The sequence below is a fragment of the Tachypleus tridentatus genome, chromosome 13 (genome assembly GCF_004210375.1).
Source record: "Tachypleus tridentatus isolate NWPU-2018 chromosome 13, ASM421037v1, whole genome shotgun sequence".
In the NCBI taxonomy this organism is placed as follows: Eukaryota; Metazoa; Arthropoda; class Merostomata; order Xiphosura; family Limulidae; genus Tachypleus; species Tachypleus tridentatus.
The window spans coordinates 260,431,697-260,447,669 of record NC_134837.1 but is presented as its reverse complement, the minus strand read 5'-3'; the positions used below and the strand labels follow the sequence as shown (position 1 = coordinate 260,447,669).

The 15,973-nt window shown below is 31.0% G+C and overlaps 1 protein-coding gene across 3 annotated transcripts in view; it reads left to right on the top strand.

Moving 5' to 3' along the window:
- LOC143236733 (inactive rhomboid protein 1-like) overlaps window positions 1-15,973 on the top strand; it is a 55,647-nt gene that overhangs the window by 13,609 nt on the left and 26,065 nt on the right. For all 3 annotated transcript variants that reach the window (XM_076475188.1, XM_076475191.1, XM_076475190.1), the window contains 7 exons: window positions 967-1,205; window positions 3,661-3,778; window positions 5,646-5,846; window positions 10,670-10,786; window positions 11,321-11,469; window positions 14,565-14,646; window positions 15,298-15,437. In XM_076475188.1, the coding sequence (XP_076331303.1) occupies window positions 985-1,205; window positions 3,661-3,778; window positions 5,646-5,846; window positions 10,670-10,786; window positions 11,321-11,469; window positions 14,565-14,646; window positions 15,298-15,437 (1,028 nt within the window). In that variant the 5' untranslated portion in view covers window positions 967-984. The remainder of the gene's footprint in view (window positions 1-966; window positions 1,206-3,660; window positions 3,779-5,645; window positions 5,847-10,669; window positions 10,787-11,320; window positions 11,470-14,564; window positions 14,647-15,297; window positions 15,438-15,973) is intronic.

Here is a 15,973-nt window from a genome sequence, read left to right as displayed (position 1 = left end):
TAAATATAATACTATGTACACTAAAGTCTCATATCCAATAAACTAGATTATGTTAAATATTGGTGCTCACAATTTTCTTGTAGTTTCAAGTGGATGTAATTGCTCCAACAACAAATGACAGTTTAGCTCCATGAACATAAAGATGTGTTATACTAATGTTTAATCTCATCAGCTGTTTGTAAATGAGTATCATACATGAAAATAATTATTTTGCAAACTGAGTTAGAAATCTTTCAGACTTAACTGTAAAACCTGGAAAAATGAAGTTTCAATATGTAATTAATTGTATAATGATGGGGAAATATGGACATTTTATCTGGACATGAAATTGGTGTTGGTTATGTTGTATAAATGTCTAGCTGGTATTGATTCACTTCTCGACTTTTGGGAAGTTGTGATTAAAAGAATGCACAAGAACACTAGATTCTAGATTTGTTCTTATACACCAGTATGTCTTTGGATTTAGAATGCTAGAAATTAGGTTTTGTTACCTGTTGTGGGCAGAACACAGATAGCCCATTGTGTAGCTTTGTGCTTAATTACAAACAAATAAGGCCAGTCATGGCCAGGTGAGTTAGGGTGTTCAACTTGTAATTTGAGGGTCACGGGTTTGAATCCCCTTGCACCAAACATGCTCACTCTTTCAGTTGTGGGTATGTTATAATGTGACAGTCAATCCCACTATTCGTTGGTAAAAGAGTAGCCCAACGGTTGGCAGTGGGTGGTGATGAGTAACTGCCTTCCCTGTAGTCTTACACTACTAAATTAGGGATGGCTAGTGCAAATAGCCCTTGAGTAGATTTGCACAAAATTCAAAACAAACAAACAAACAAATACATTTACCATATATTTGTCTGCCTGATACAGCCATCTAATTATTATAATGTACCAATGCATCTTACCAAATTCACTTTTTATTGATAGTTGTCGGGTATGATTGTTAATTTCTACTTTCTTAACTTATAGCTGATACCCTGTGCCGAAATGGATCAGGCAGCATGTCTAAGAAACACTGACCAAAAGCAACATAAAGATAAAACTCCAAAATTAACCACAGTTATTGAAAACCCCATGTACGTTGGAAACAGACAGGACATTGTGCCACCTAGGCCACCCATAAGGTATCATTCAGAAGAACAGAGGCCTGTCTCCAGGCAACAGTCCATGAAACAAAAAGCTTTAGCCCGCTCCAAGTCTGTGAAAGAGTAAGTGTTATGGACAAATCATAATTATATTATTAATTTTTATATATATAATGAAAATTGATTAAATATACAAAAGTGGCAAAGTGATTGCTGCATGGGTAACATATTCTTCACTTTCATGGTAACTGTTTTTTATTAATAGCATGAAACAGCATTTTAACAGAACAGAAACACATTTTAATGTAGTTTTATTAGAGAAATATCTCAAAGAAAGTTGATGTCTTTGTTTTTTAATTAGATGCTATTGTTTAAAGGTAAATTTACCACTCCTGTTTTCTGACCAGGAATTTACTAGCCTTATGTATTACATAAATCTATGATTTTGATTTGTTAAACTAATCTGATAGTTTTTTATGTTAAAAAGCAAAATAATTATATCTAATCGATTCGAATGTATACTTTACACATATTGTTAACCATAATATTTGTTTTAAAAAATGTACATGGGATAGGCAGAGACAGAAATCATGTTTTTTTTAAAACTTAAGGTAGCTTGGCTTGATGGAGCAAATTCTACCAAACTAATTTAATTCTACAAGGTTTATATCTTCATGAAACTGATAACTTTCTATGATTATAAAATATTTCTGTTCATCTTTATAGAACTTCAATGCTATTGGTGAAATAAGATTAATATTCTATGACCTAATTGATTTGTTCAGTACTCCGTGTTGAATTAGTGGAGATAACAAAACCAGTAGACAACAACATAAAACGTTGTATCAATGGTAACATTAATTATAGATCCCAAGCAGTAGATTAGTTCACAAGCTAGTACTTTCGAGGAAGAAAGAAATCTGCTTAAGACTGGTGCAGCTTATGCTCGTGAAGCTAATATTTGATATTTTCAATATTAAGGTCAGTAATCAAACTTCGGCAGTTGAGAAACCAGAATACTTTTAACAAGTACCCTATTGTGCATATAACACAAGTATTTTGTGAATACAATGAAAAATCTTTAGTAGAAACGTGTAATGACACTGTTCTTCTGGGTTATTGAGACATCTGAATAGTCAAATCAGTGAATGGACACTATGAACAGCATATTTGGTTGATTGGTAAGGTTAAACGTGAAAACTAGTAAGAGTAGGTGTGCGAACTGGTACATGCAATAAAGTTATTAGTTTATTATTTCATGTCTTCATTAATTATACAGATTGAATAATAAAAGTGGCATATTGTCATAATCTTCACTTAAATAACCAAACCAGTGACTTAAAGAATATAAAATACATATGTACATTTCTTCTATAAACACACGCTACTTTTTAACTATATTAGTATTTATATTCACCTTAATTTTATAGTATTATAACTAAGTAGTTTGCAGAGGATATTTAAAGGATAGGTGCTCATTGATAAATGAGGACATTTTCAAGCATCTCCAGGCTTAGGGGAAGAGGATACTTGGAGGAGTCTGTGGAGACTCTGTTGCCTCTGGTATACACAGTATAAAAAGTTGAGTCAAGTGGACTCTCTTGTTTCTATTCAGTTGTCTATATAAACACTTAATTTAAAACTAAACATTGAATTTGTGAATATTATTACTTAATAGCATATCAGAATTATTTTTTAATGAGTTACAAGTCCCTGTGTGCTATTGATTTTGAAACTAAAACCTTTTCTCTCTTCTGGTAAACTGAGAAAAATGACATACTTGAGGCAGAGTATATAAATCTGTTTTTGTTTATATGGATGTCCCTCTCATGAGAGTTGTGGAAAATATCATACAGTGATACATACTGAACAGAAGGCCATTTCCAGAAATGTCATAACTTGGTGTCCACTAAGAGTGCATGTTTTTTTCTCATTGACCCATACTTGTGTCTGTTGTGGTTTACTGATTATTGCTCAAATTTCCCATTGTGAAGATATCTGTATGTATATATAATAGTCATCCACACTGTAATTTTCCTCAGACTAATGATATTTTGCTGTCCGTACCTTTAGTAACACAGGCATTTTTGTTGTAGCCCTTCTTTGACTGCTTTTTAGAAGCTCTTTAATATTGAGATTAAATGTAAATATGGAAATCTGTGTATGTTTCTCACAGTAGAAATTACCTCCTTACCTTGAAGTTCAGAGCTTCTTGTCATAACAGCCTGGCTTTCTTCAGTAATCACAGTCAAATCTGTGTTTTTTTATTTTTAATCTGTAACACCACTATTCTTATTTTACAACAAACAACCATGTGCTTTCTTATGTTTCTGTGTGCCAAATTATTTATGAAAATTTAAAGAGAAATTTATATTGTATCTTTTGCCCCTAAAGAAGAAAGGTCCACCTTTTAAAAGCACTTGGGTTATTATGTTTTTATAATTTCGTGTCAAGACTTATTGAGCCTATGTATTTTGTTGACGTCGTGAATGTTGTACACTGATATAAATATCAGAATAACTTGTGTGATTTTACCTGTACATTGGGAATGTAATTGTATACCTGACTCATTTTTTAGATATGTAAAGAAGGAAACCGTATCATTCTTTGGATTGAATGACCATGACCAAACTGAGAGAGAGAGATGGGCTGAGAGACGCAATAGACTACTTAGCCGAAGATGTGGAGGTCTCAAGGTAACTAACAGTATAATTAAATAATTGTGGGGTTTGTACTTTACCACCAGTTTAATAAACATTTCTGAAAGAGTATTCTTGTATTATCTGTGTGAATTTAAAAAAAAAACACTTCAGTAAGAATGGTTAACAACCAGATTTACCATTGAATGAGGTGTAATACAACATATCATTGTACTAAATATAAACAAATAGTGATAAGATGAAGTAAGCAATAGTGTGTATTAAGTTTTACCCTAAAAATCTTGATTGTAAATGAAATTTATAACAATTGTGGTTCACTTTCTTTAACTGGTTTTTGCTGTAACAGTTTTCATGAAGATTGGTTACATGTGTGTATATAATATGGAGCCTAGAACAGTTGTCAGTTGTATCCTAGATAGCCTGATTAGCCCGAGTATTTGGCACAATCTCCTTAAAACACTGGATGTTGAAGATGTAGCTGACATCACACTATCCATTCTTTTTAGCTTGTGGATACTATGAATATCCCATAATGCTCACATCAGGCATGTAAATAACAAAAACTGGTATATTGTGTATTATGTTTACATGTAAAGTGTGAGTGGGTATCATGTTATAATATGTTTGAATCATAAAATTTAATATTGGTATTCTGATAAAAAAACAACAACATTAACTTAGTTTTTATATCATAACATTCTAATCTGTGTTGGTTGTATACTACAAGTGATAACTTGAAGCTTTGGGTTAATTTGAAATAAAAATTTTCAATCATATAAAATTTGCTAATAAAGATTGAAAGGTTTCATATTCTAAGTGATATGGGTGTAAACTAAATATACATTTATTTTTTTACACTTGCCACCATATTTATTCTCTAGAACCTCAAAGAATGTCTGAAATCTGAACACAACTCGAGAGTCTTAAACTTTTAATCAGGTATTTTTTTTAAATAAAGAGTTGTTTTTAATTTTTATTGAAATGGGTAACCCTGAAGAGCCAATTCTTTATCATTACCTGTATATTTTCAAAGTTACACAACAAGGATCACACATTTTAACTTGTTTGATTTTCATCATTCAGATGTTTCAGACAGAACTTGGGCAACTATAATTGTTGCTTGCCAGTTTTAGTTAGAAATTATACTTACAACAAAGCTGTTTCTTGGTCATACACTTACATTAACAAAAAGGTCTTGAAAGATGTTTTCTAACATTGGCCTGGCTATGTTATAGCAGAACATTGGCTATATAATAATTTGTTTGACATTTCAAAAATTTATTAATTTTTTGTTCAACATAATCATTTAAACATAGCAATATTGGTATCATTGTTATCTTAACAAAATGAAGGGGGTGCCATTGTAAGGGAATGTATCAAAGCAAGTTGTGCAAAATGTGACAATACCATGTAGTATGTCAAAACTAGTTGTGTTAATTCATATTATTTTAAATTTGTGTTTCTTTGTTACTTAATATGTGCTTATAAAAGTGCTAATAATTACAACATTTGAGGATAGCACAAAGTACTATAACTTAATTATTGCAAGAGATTTTGTTAATTGTGTTTTGGGTATGTGCCCTTCATCTGGCTCAGCTGGAAGTGGTAAAAATGTGGACCAGGAGCAGATGAGTTCAAAAACAGTCAAGGGGTTTAATTTGAATAAGAAGTATTTATTATATGCATGGCATTTATATATCAGGTGTGTGTCTTTGTTTTTACACTAATTATTACCCTGAAATATGATCTGTAAATTACTTAGATAAATTTAATAGTAAATACAACTCCTTGTTTACTATCTGAATCATTACATGGCGAATGTACATGTTTGGATATTTTGTGAAGTGGGAGTGTCAGTACAAAAAGCAACTTATAAACCCAGATTTTTGTGTTCATTTTATAGCATTGCAGTGAAGATAGAAGAGAGCAGCCAGTACCCCATTCCGTCCCAGCATCCTTTCATTGGGGTCTTCAACATGGTACTGATATACCTGATCATGTGGGAAGAGTGATTACTCATCAGTCTGACCTGGAAGGGAAAGATGGAATCCATAAGAATTCAGTATGTAGGATGACTTGGGATGGCTTAATCTTTCTGGCTGAGGTATGTTCTGAATATTTTCATTTTAGGTTCTGTGGCTGGTTTAGGACAGTTATTTCTTAAGTCATTTATTTTTAACACTATTTTCTTACAACATTTTAAGGTGAATAAGTCTGCAGTTTAGGATGGGACAGGAGTGTATTAGTAATGACATTAACATAATGAAAAATATAAATGTTCTATTATATAGGAAATACTCATGTTGAAACTTAAGCTTTTATGCTGTTACAAATTTCTGAAAGTTATTTAAGATTGTAGTAACTTGGGTTAAATAATATAACTAGATATATTAATTTTGGTAAATAAAAGTAAACTGGTCAAAATTTTAACTTAAGTTTAGTGTAAGTTTTACTCCAACCTTAAAACTGACTTTACAATATGTAATAGTACTTTAGGCTTAGGTATATTTCAACTTACTGGTAAATTCTAAACTGGAATAAATATGTTGTTTTGTAAAATAAATACCATCTTAAAAACTAGTATGTTAGTGTTTCAAGAATTAACTTAAGTTCTTTTTAAGTTTTATATAGTTAAAGATAAACTTTACTTTAAGGTAAAGACACAGTAGAGAAAAAAATTATTTTTAAACGTTAGGCTTAATAGTAACAGTATTAACAATCGGGTACAGATATTTGGTGTTTTATATTGATTTTCTGGCTATAATTATAAGTATATATACAATGGTTAACTTTAATATAGGAGTTGAGCATTCACAGTTTGTTAGGTGTAATGGGTGCAATGATTGGGTTTTATTTGGGAACTTGGGACTGGAAACTAGTAATGAAGATGTAAAATTTTTATGTAAATTTGTAGGCTATCTTAATTAAAGTAGAGGCAATAGATAAATAGAAATGTAGACTGGAAAATGGTAGAAGGATTTCAGGAGTAACTTGAGCTTTTACATGTAAGGGATACATCTGATAACAGTGACTTTCGGGAAGTTAGAATGAGTAAATAATAGTGAACTTAGTTATACTGGCCTTATTGTGTTGAGCAACAGATTTCAGTCTTGGCTTCTGCAGATGAGGAATTATTGAAGGGGAAGAAGACAAAAGAGTCAGAGAAGGATGTGGATGATATGGAGGTAGTAGTTATAGGTGATTCATTCACAAGATATGTGGTTAGAATTGTCTGTAGGTAAATAAGAAAGGAATCAGACTATGCTTCCCAGGAGGTTATAACTGAAACAGCAGGAGGTGTAATAAAGGGGGCCAGCAGAGATGCAGGGAAAAGAACAAGGGGATGATGAAGGTATTCAATGTAAAAGTCCATAACTAAATGTTGTCAAATTTACTGCCCAGAGTTAATTATGGGGATGAAGTTATCAGTGAGTCATTAGGGCTAAATGATAGGCTTAGGTTAGTATGTAAGGATGAGCAGATTGGCTGGCTGGACTTGCAAGATCAATTCAGTTTAAGAAGGGGAGTTTTTGAAGTGGATGGTTTATATTTAAACTGGGTAGAGGAGCTGGCTTTGTTTGCTAAGGCTGTTATCTCAGCTGTATGGGGAGTTCTAAATTAAACTAGACAAAAGAACTAAATGCAATGAGAATAAGAGGCAGAGAAAAGATTAACATAGGAAATGAATATGGAAGTAGTTGTAAGGATAGGCTTAATTGTTGCTATTGTAATGCTATAAGTATAAAAAATATAATATATGATGTTAGAGCCCTGGTAGGAATGGAGGATTTTGATATAATAGGAGTAACTGAAACATGGTTAAACACAGATGATTCATATGATGGAAATTTTTTTCAATTACAGGATTACAAGATATTTAATAGGGATACAAAAATAAAGAGGGGGGGCTTTATATGTTAACTGTGAGTTACATCCTATTGAAAATGAGATGTCAAAGAAGTTGAATTCATTTCAGTTTCTTTTAGTGGACACAAAAGGAAAAGGTTTTTAGTGAGAATTTATTACAGACCACCAAATGATACTGATGAAATTAGGGAGGAACTTTACAGTGTGAATAAGATTCCAGTTGTTGAAGTCATAATTATGGGTGATTTTAATTACAGGCATGTATATTGGGAAATGCTAGAAACAAATCATGAGGGAGGAAGGTTTTTGGAAACTGTTCAAATTGCTTTCTTCACCAGTTAGTCAAGGAACTTACTAGAAACAATGTTATTTTAGATTTATTGTTAACTTCAAATATGGAAATGATCAAGAGGGTAGAAGATGGGGAACATCTAAGTATAAGTAATCATGGTTTGATGTTCTGCTACATAAGGAGATCAGAAATAATGATATTAGATTTTCAAAAAATCACATTTTGAAGGGATGCAACAAGAACTAGCTGTTGTGAATTGGGCAGCTGAGTTATCTTGACACTGATCAGATGTGGAAAATTTTTAAATATTCAAGGAAAACATATTTCTTATAGAAGTAAAGGGTAGCTATAAGTAAAAACTAGGTTGGCTCACAAAGAGTTTTAAAGAGATAAAGTTCAAGGAAAGCATCATAAATTTAAGAAATTTAAATTGACTGATAGGACAGGAGACTTAGAAGACTATATAATATCAATAAAGTTTGTGAAATAAGAAATTAGGACATCAAGAAGGATGTATGAGAAAAGGTTGGCTGAAAATGTAAAAATTTATTTAAGTACACTAAGGGTAAACAAAAATGTTAAAGTAGGGGTAGGGACCTATCAGGAAGGCCAGTAGCTGATGGTTATAGATGGCTGAGTTTACTAAATTTTGATTTTTTTTTTCAGTTTTTTACTAGTGAATATTTAAGCAGTATTCTATGTATTGAACAGTTTGTAAATGGAAACAAGATCAAATAAAACAACTGCATAAATTCTGAGCTTGCTAAGAAAAACTGGGGAGTGTATAAAACAATATGGCTCCTGGGCTACATAGTATTTCTCCAAAGGTTTTGAAAGAGTTTGAAGATTGGATGTGAGTTATTTACTATTATTTTTGTCGATCCTTGAATAATGGGCAAGTACCAGAGGATTGGAAGTGAACTAGTGTAAACTCCTATTTTCAAGGGAAGTGATAAAAGTGTTCCAGTAATTACAGAACCATCAGTTTTACATCAGTTGTGGGAAAAGTTTTGAAAAGTCTGTTAAAAGATATTTTAACAATGTTTATAACTTTATTGAATAAGCAACATGGTTTCACTAAGGAAAATCTCACTTTTGAGATCTTTTGATACTCTTTGAAAAGGTTACTGGTTATGTAGATGAGGGTAAGGGGTAGATTTGGTACATCTGGGTTGTCAGAAAGCATTTAACAATGTGCCACATAAAAGGCTTGTAAATAACTGTATCTCTCTAGATGTGTGAAGGATAAGTTAACTAAATGGACAGAAGAGTGGCTTGATGTAAGAAAGCAGAGCGTTGTTACACATGGAGTTCAGTCAACTTGGATTAATATCACTCGTAATTGTGGTACAGCATCATCTTTTTTCATATTTAACAATAATAGTAATATTAGGGGACAGTTTTAGGCAGGGTATGAGTCATCATCAGCTAAGATAGTTTCATTTTTTTAACAGGGTGGTTGGGTTTTGGAATGGATTATCTTTAAGTATTGTAGAGGTGGTAAGTTTAAGAAAAAGCTTTAAGTGTATGAAAGATGAGGGATGGCTTTAAAATTATTTATTTTTAATCATTTTAATTTAGATTAGAAGAGGGAACAGCCAAGATGGCTCAAAAGGTGCCCCATGTTGTATCAGAACATTGTTGTACCCTACAAGTTATCTTGTACATTTTTTTTTTAAATTAAAATGCTAAATAGACCAAGACTTTTATAAAATCAAAATATACATACAGGAATATGGGAAACTGTAAATTTTGTAAAAGTCCTAAAAAAACATCAACAACAATGTATGTGAACAAATACTATGACACTTAATACTGGTGTTAAATATTTCAGAATAATTGCTTTGAAATATGAACCCAGCAGTTGTTGTAAATTTGAAAAAAACCAACAATGTTGAATTGTTTACATTGTGAGTGTATGTATTTAACAAGACAAGTGCACTTTCTCTGAAAGTTTTGTTTCCTCATAAAGATTTAATTCTTTCCCTAATTTTGATCTGGTTGACGTTAATTTTGTGTGTGATTATTTTCCTTTTTTTTTTTTTAAGAATGAAGCTTACAAAGGTAAACATGTTTAGTAAATGTAATTTAATTTCTAAAGTTATTACTTTTCTGTTTGTAAATAACATTTATGCTGTTTAGTCTTCATTATAATGTAGTAATTTATTTTAATCTTTCATTTACTAGTGCTCTTATCTGTATCTTTGGTTTTATTGTGTTTAATTGAATTCTACAATAACAATTTTTCAAATGATGTGTTAAACAGATTTGTTGTTTTATAATGTTATTTTGATCTAATGTACTTTTTGTCAACAATATAAGCAGAACTTGATGGAAGGATCTTGTCTCCAAATGACAATGATATTGAATATTTGTATTTAAAAAAACAAAACAACATTGAACGGTACTGCATACATGTCAGGTTGAGTACATCAATGTGGAAAGTAAGTTCTCTGATTTTGATAATCTTCTAAATTATATGTCATTTGAAAATGAACCTTTTCAAATCAGAAAATAAAAATTGGAATATTGGTGACTATGGTGTATATAGTGCTTTATACCAGTATAATTCCTGGACAAGAAAGATTTGTTAAAAAGTGTCATCAGGCTTACTGTGATGCAATGTCACACAAACAAATGATTTACTGGTAAATGTGGATTTTTTGTTTTTGCTTAAACGGCAGAAAATTACTTTTATGTATCTGTATTTTATACCTTTTAGTCTATTTTAGAATTTAATTTGTAAATAAATGTGTATTATGTTATAGAATGTGAAAAGAAAATTTTCAAGTTCTCGATCTCAGAATGGTAGACCACCTCAAAGAAAATCGTCTAATTTAAGATCTACATTTGTCGAAGATGATCAGGAAACTTGTAAGCCAAAGGTAAGATTTTGCTTTATGGGAAAGTTTTAAAAGAGGACTTCTTTACTTCCTTTTAACAGTCATAAAGGTATCTTTTTTATAAGATAAGAAATTGCAATTAGGTAAATGTCTTAAATCATTTACTTTTAATAAGTCTATCTATGTATGTGCTAAAAACTACATATACGCCCAGAATTGTTATATACTTCATAGAAGATGGTTAACTTGTACGAGTAATTCATAAGTAGTTTAAACTTGAATTTCAGGCCTTTATTTTTACATCCATTGTCTTTAATAGTTTGATTATTAGATTGAATGTTTTGTGCTTGTATAGATGAAAAAAACCCTAACTTCATTTACATGTGAGAGATGGATTGTACATTTAAAGAAAAGTATATCTATATACCTCCAGGTATAAAACTTGTGAAAAACCTTTTGTAAATTGCATGTGTTTTTCTTACCACATTCCTCTTAGTGGAATGCAATCAAAGTTTATTTTTAGTATGTTTTTTCTAAACAAGAGACAAAATATTTTTTATTGTCTGTAATTCATAGCCTGCTTATCAAAGTGCAGAACTAGCTGAAGAGGTCTTTTTTGAGAGGCCACCACCAACTCCTGAGGTAGTAACAGATCTAGAACCTACATCTTTGAGAAGGGCTCAGAAACCTGTAGAAATAGGAGAGGACCAAGTTGATAAACCCAGGTTTGAATTTATGATAAGTAATACCATTACCCAGTGACAATGATTTTATGCTAACTAATTGATATAGTTGTTTTTTTTAATTTGTATTGAAATTTTTTTTAGAAATGCCATTTATAAGAACAGTCAGTTAGGTTAGTTCAACCAACTGTGGAACTGTGAAACTTCTGTGTACCAGAACTTAGAATTTATCATGTATATTCATGGAATTTGTTAATCTTTCAGTAAATGTTACATGTACATTGTATACAAAAAACAAAATTTATTAATAAATTATCTATGCTAGAGATTTGTCTGTGAATTTCTGAAGCCCTTATCAAGTTGGTCTGAGGGAAAGATGGAAATTAGAGAGTAAGATGAGATAAAGATGTTACCTTATAGTGCCACATTAACCCTTTTGCAACAGGCTCATTATAACATACATGGGTTTATGTGCACATTTGCACATGTTGAGTATTTACACTATCTTTTGATACAATATATATTTTGCAGTCTTTCAGTGAAGATTATAAGTTACCTTATAACCATATTAGTTTATGTTTGATTCAGTACATAAGCCATCAACAAAATAAAAAGATACAAGGTTTTTATTTTATATTCTAGCTTGTAAATATTAGTAAAATTAGAGTTCTTAATTTGTACAAAACTATAGACTTAGTATTTTGATGTCACAAACATCCAGTTTTAACCAATGCTGTATTCAACATACCACATGACTCACAAAAATCTAAATTTAGGTGTGCTCTTTTAATATTTACTTTTAAACTAAGAAATTAACTTGTATATAATATTGAATTACAATATAGTTTGATTCTAAATTTGTTGACATAAATTCATATAATAGTAATTCAATAAAATTTTGAATGCAAGTCAACAAATAAGATGACATGGCCTTTGACCCGTGATACATCGTGTAAGGGCTAATGGTGGTTAGAGGTTATTTTATTGTATGTGTGATATCTCCGGTCTTTATGTTGTGTACTATCACACTAGCTGTAGAGAAGTCATAAGTTGAATTGAAAAGTTGAAAAATATGAAATAAACCATTTTTTCTTCTATACAGTGTTGATCAGAAAGTCATGTATCAGTTATCTTAACAGTTTTGGATTTAACCTGTTTTTGCACCTTGTTTTCTTTTTAAGTTTTATGGTTTTATTGCTGTATTTTATACCATTGGAGAGTAATTCTGAGATAAAAAATTACCCATAGAGGAAGCCAATTTCTGTTTCTTGTATAACTAATGTAAACAGCAAGTCATCCTGTGTCATATTTTGCACTGGAAGTCAAGCTAGTGTAATTTTAAAATGTCTTATTTTTCTTGTTTTACTGATGTTTTGTTAGGGTAAACTTTGGAGTTTATAGATGTTAGAAATAAATAATAATACTCCATAAAAATGTGTAAACAACAAAGACTTTAAAACCCCCACAGAATATTTGAGCCGTTTGCAGTTGAGTAAAAATACTTGTTTTCCTCGAAGCCTAATTATGTCTCATAAATTTGAATGTTCAAAGAAATTTATGTAGCTTTCAAGTATGCATTTTAGATGCACAAAATATATGAGACACTAGAATTGGAAGTCCTAATGCTACTGTAATTCAGTTTTCTGAGTTGCTATGTGTAGGTTAAAACATTTGTGTTAAGTTAAGGATAATGTTGAGAAAACAGGAAGCTGCAAGGTTTACATAGAGGAGGATTTGTTATTAGTTTAAACTTACTGATCAGCTGAGTGAATTTAATTAGCAAATAATCTTGAAAGATGGAGTGAGGAAATTCTCAGGTGTGTTATATTTCTTGATACCTCAACATGTGAAAGGTGTAGGAAATTTATATTTTAGACATGATAATGTACAGTGTGTTCCTAATTGGTTGTACAAGCAGCAGTCTATTTTACAAGTTAAAAAATTCTAAATGGGATAATTGTTTTTGCTTTTAATGTAATGTTTCTTACCAGTAACATAATATTTAAAATGGTCATGAGGTAATTTCTGTTTGATTTCATTGTAATGTTTCATAATATTTTAGATGTTTATGGGGTTTATCTCAACTTTAAATTTTTGATGTAATATTGCTCTTCTCATAATCAAGTGTTGTCATATTTTTACTACCTAGTATTAAGTCAGAGGCAAAATGGAAAGCCACGTTAGTTTTTGTTCATAAAAACAGGCTAATAAACAATACAATATTATTATATGTTCATACAGTGATTTTAACCACTTGAAAACATAGTAAAACAAAAATGGTATGTAAGTAATGTATTTATATTTTTATTGATATTCTGACTACATAACTGTAGGAGTTAAAATGTGATTTTCTCTGTTAATTAAGTGTGACTAAACCTTAAACATGTGTAGTGTATTACTAAAACCAAGATATAATGTGTGATCTACTGGGTGTTTGAATAGTGACTTGTTCTTATTAGAACTGTAATTGTTGTAAACAGAATGCAACGATTAAAACAATAACTTTCAAATATATTATAATTAATGATATATTTATATCCTGTTTCTTGAGTTGGGCCTTTAGATCAATGCCTTTCAGAGGAAGGAATGTTGACTATAATTCCAAATTTAATAATTCTTTCCATGACAAGTATTTAGTGAAATGTACAAGTCTTCTGAACACAGAAATATCAGATGTGTTTCAGAAATATTTGTTCTCAAGATATGTTAGTGTCTATTTGGCTTAGACTGACAAATCATATTGGAAGGTATTCTTCTTGTGAGAAATAGAAATATTTTCATCCATTGTTGAATGTTTATATTGTATTTACGTGACATCTAGAGTTTCTGTAATGTATATCTACAGTTTTTATACATATCCCTGTACACTGTATGTGGTATTTAGTTACTAAATCAACATTGTGGTGTAAAATGAGTTGTTGATAAATGCCATCAAGTACATAATATCAGGTTAAATGGCACTTTATAAAAGTTCATAATATGCACAGTTATCTCCTTCCACACACATAGGGTTAAAATAGTTGCACATTACAGTCCATTTTTTTTATAAAGATAACTTAGGAACATAGTTAAGAAATGGTATTTGCATAAGAATGAATGCAGTAGGTGTAACAGTTACGGGTATTTTAAATATTTAGTGACGGAGCCACAGTGTGGTACAGACCATCGGTAGCAGCTGAACCTTCTCCTTCAGAGCCTAGACAACAAATCTGGGAGAGGGTATGTACTCTGAATGTTGTTAGTAGATAATACTTTCATTGGTGTTTTAAACAGAAGAGCTTGGATGAATTAAGGTTTTGCCTAGTTTTAAATTTTGAGTATAGAAGTAGATGGTTGTATAATGGTTCTAATGTAACTACTTCAGATAATATGTTTAAAGGGATAAATGTTGCTAAGTAAAATATGAGTGCTGGTATGAAGGTTACTAATAAGTTTTTTAGTTGAAATCTGGAGTTGAGGAACAAGACAGTCACACCATGTTGATAATCTAAAAAGTAGAAGCAGAATATCAAAGGTTAGTCACTTTTAGAAGAACTTGTATGTGTTAGTGTAATGTTGTGCTGCTGAAATTGCAAGCTGTGGCATCATTTATAATATTAACTATGTATTTGATTCATGGTGAATTTTCCAACATCATAAAGGGTAAAACTGCACCAGAAACATGATTCTTACATGAAGTGCTATTAACCCTAAACAGGTTATCTGTGTCATTATTACTTTTATCTGTATGTGTATATATTAGTTGACTCAGCTTTAAAATGATCATTTGTTGAACTTCAAATGTTTAGAATGATTTATTAGAATTTTTGTATCGGTTGCAAGACTTCTTGCTACCAAATTGAAAACTGTGTTTTGTTGTGTGTTTGACAGGTGCTGAGTAAAGCATTTGATAACTCAAACAGAAGAGTGTATGGAATGGGAGTGGTAGGGAACCTTTTGAAAAGAAGTTTTCGAAAAGATCGCATTACTTCAGAGGTCAAAGAACAACTTGACGACATTGAAGATAGTAGGCAAGTGTATCAGTCTATAAAGTTGTACAATTTTAAATAGGTTTTGTGTTAGCGTCAGTCTCAAATCATGTATTTTTGTACACAATAATAAAAACTTATTTTGAGAATGGTGTGATATCCCAAGTAACGGTGTAAATGGAAGTCTTGTGGTAATTTGATGTAATAACGTGTGGTACTGGTATCAAAACTGCTGTTAGACAGGTTGAAGTAATCTACTTACATTTTTAAAATAAATTTAATATTGCCAGTGTTTAATGGGACAAAAACAATTGTAGCTGTCCTCAGTTTATGAATATTTTATAACTGTTTATGTTTAGTGTTTGAATTTTCTTAATTGTGTGTTCTATATTTTGGCTTGATAAGTAAATGCAACACTAAATTTTTGCCTGTAAAGTTTGAAGTAAATTCCTGGGATTGTTTAATTGAAGTGTCATAATTTAATAGTTTCTTGAGAAATTTCCTCTGGTTCACTTGGAGTACATATGAACTGGTACTGCAAAATAACTCATTTCAACAAACATGTGAAGCTCTTATCT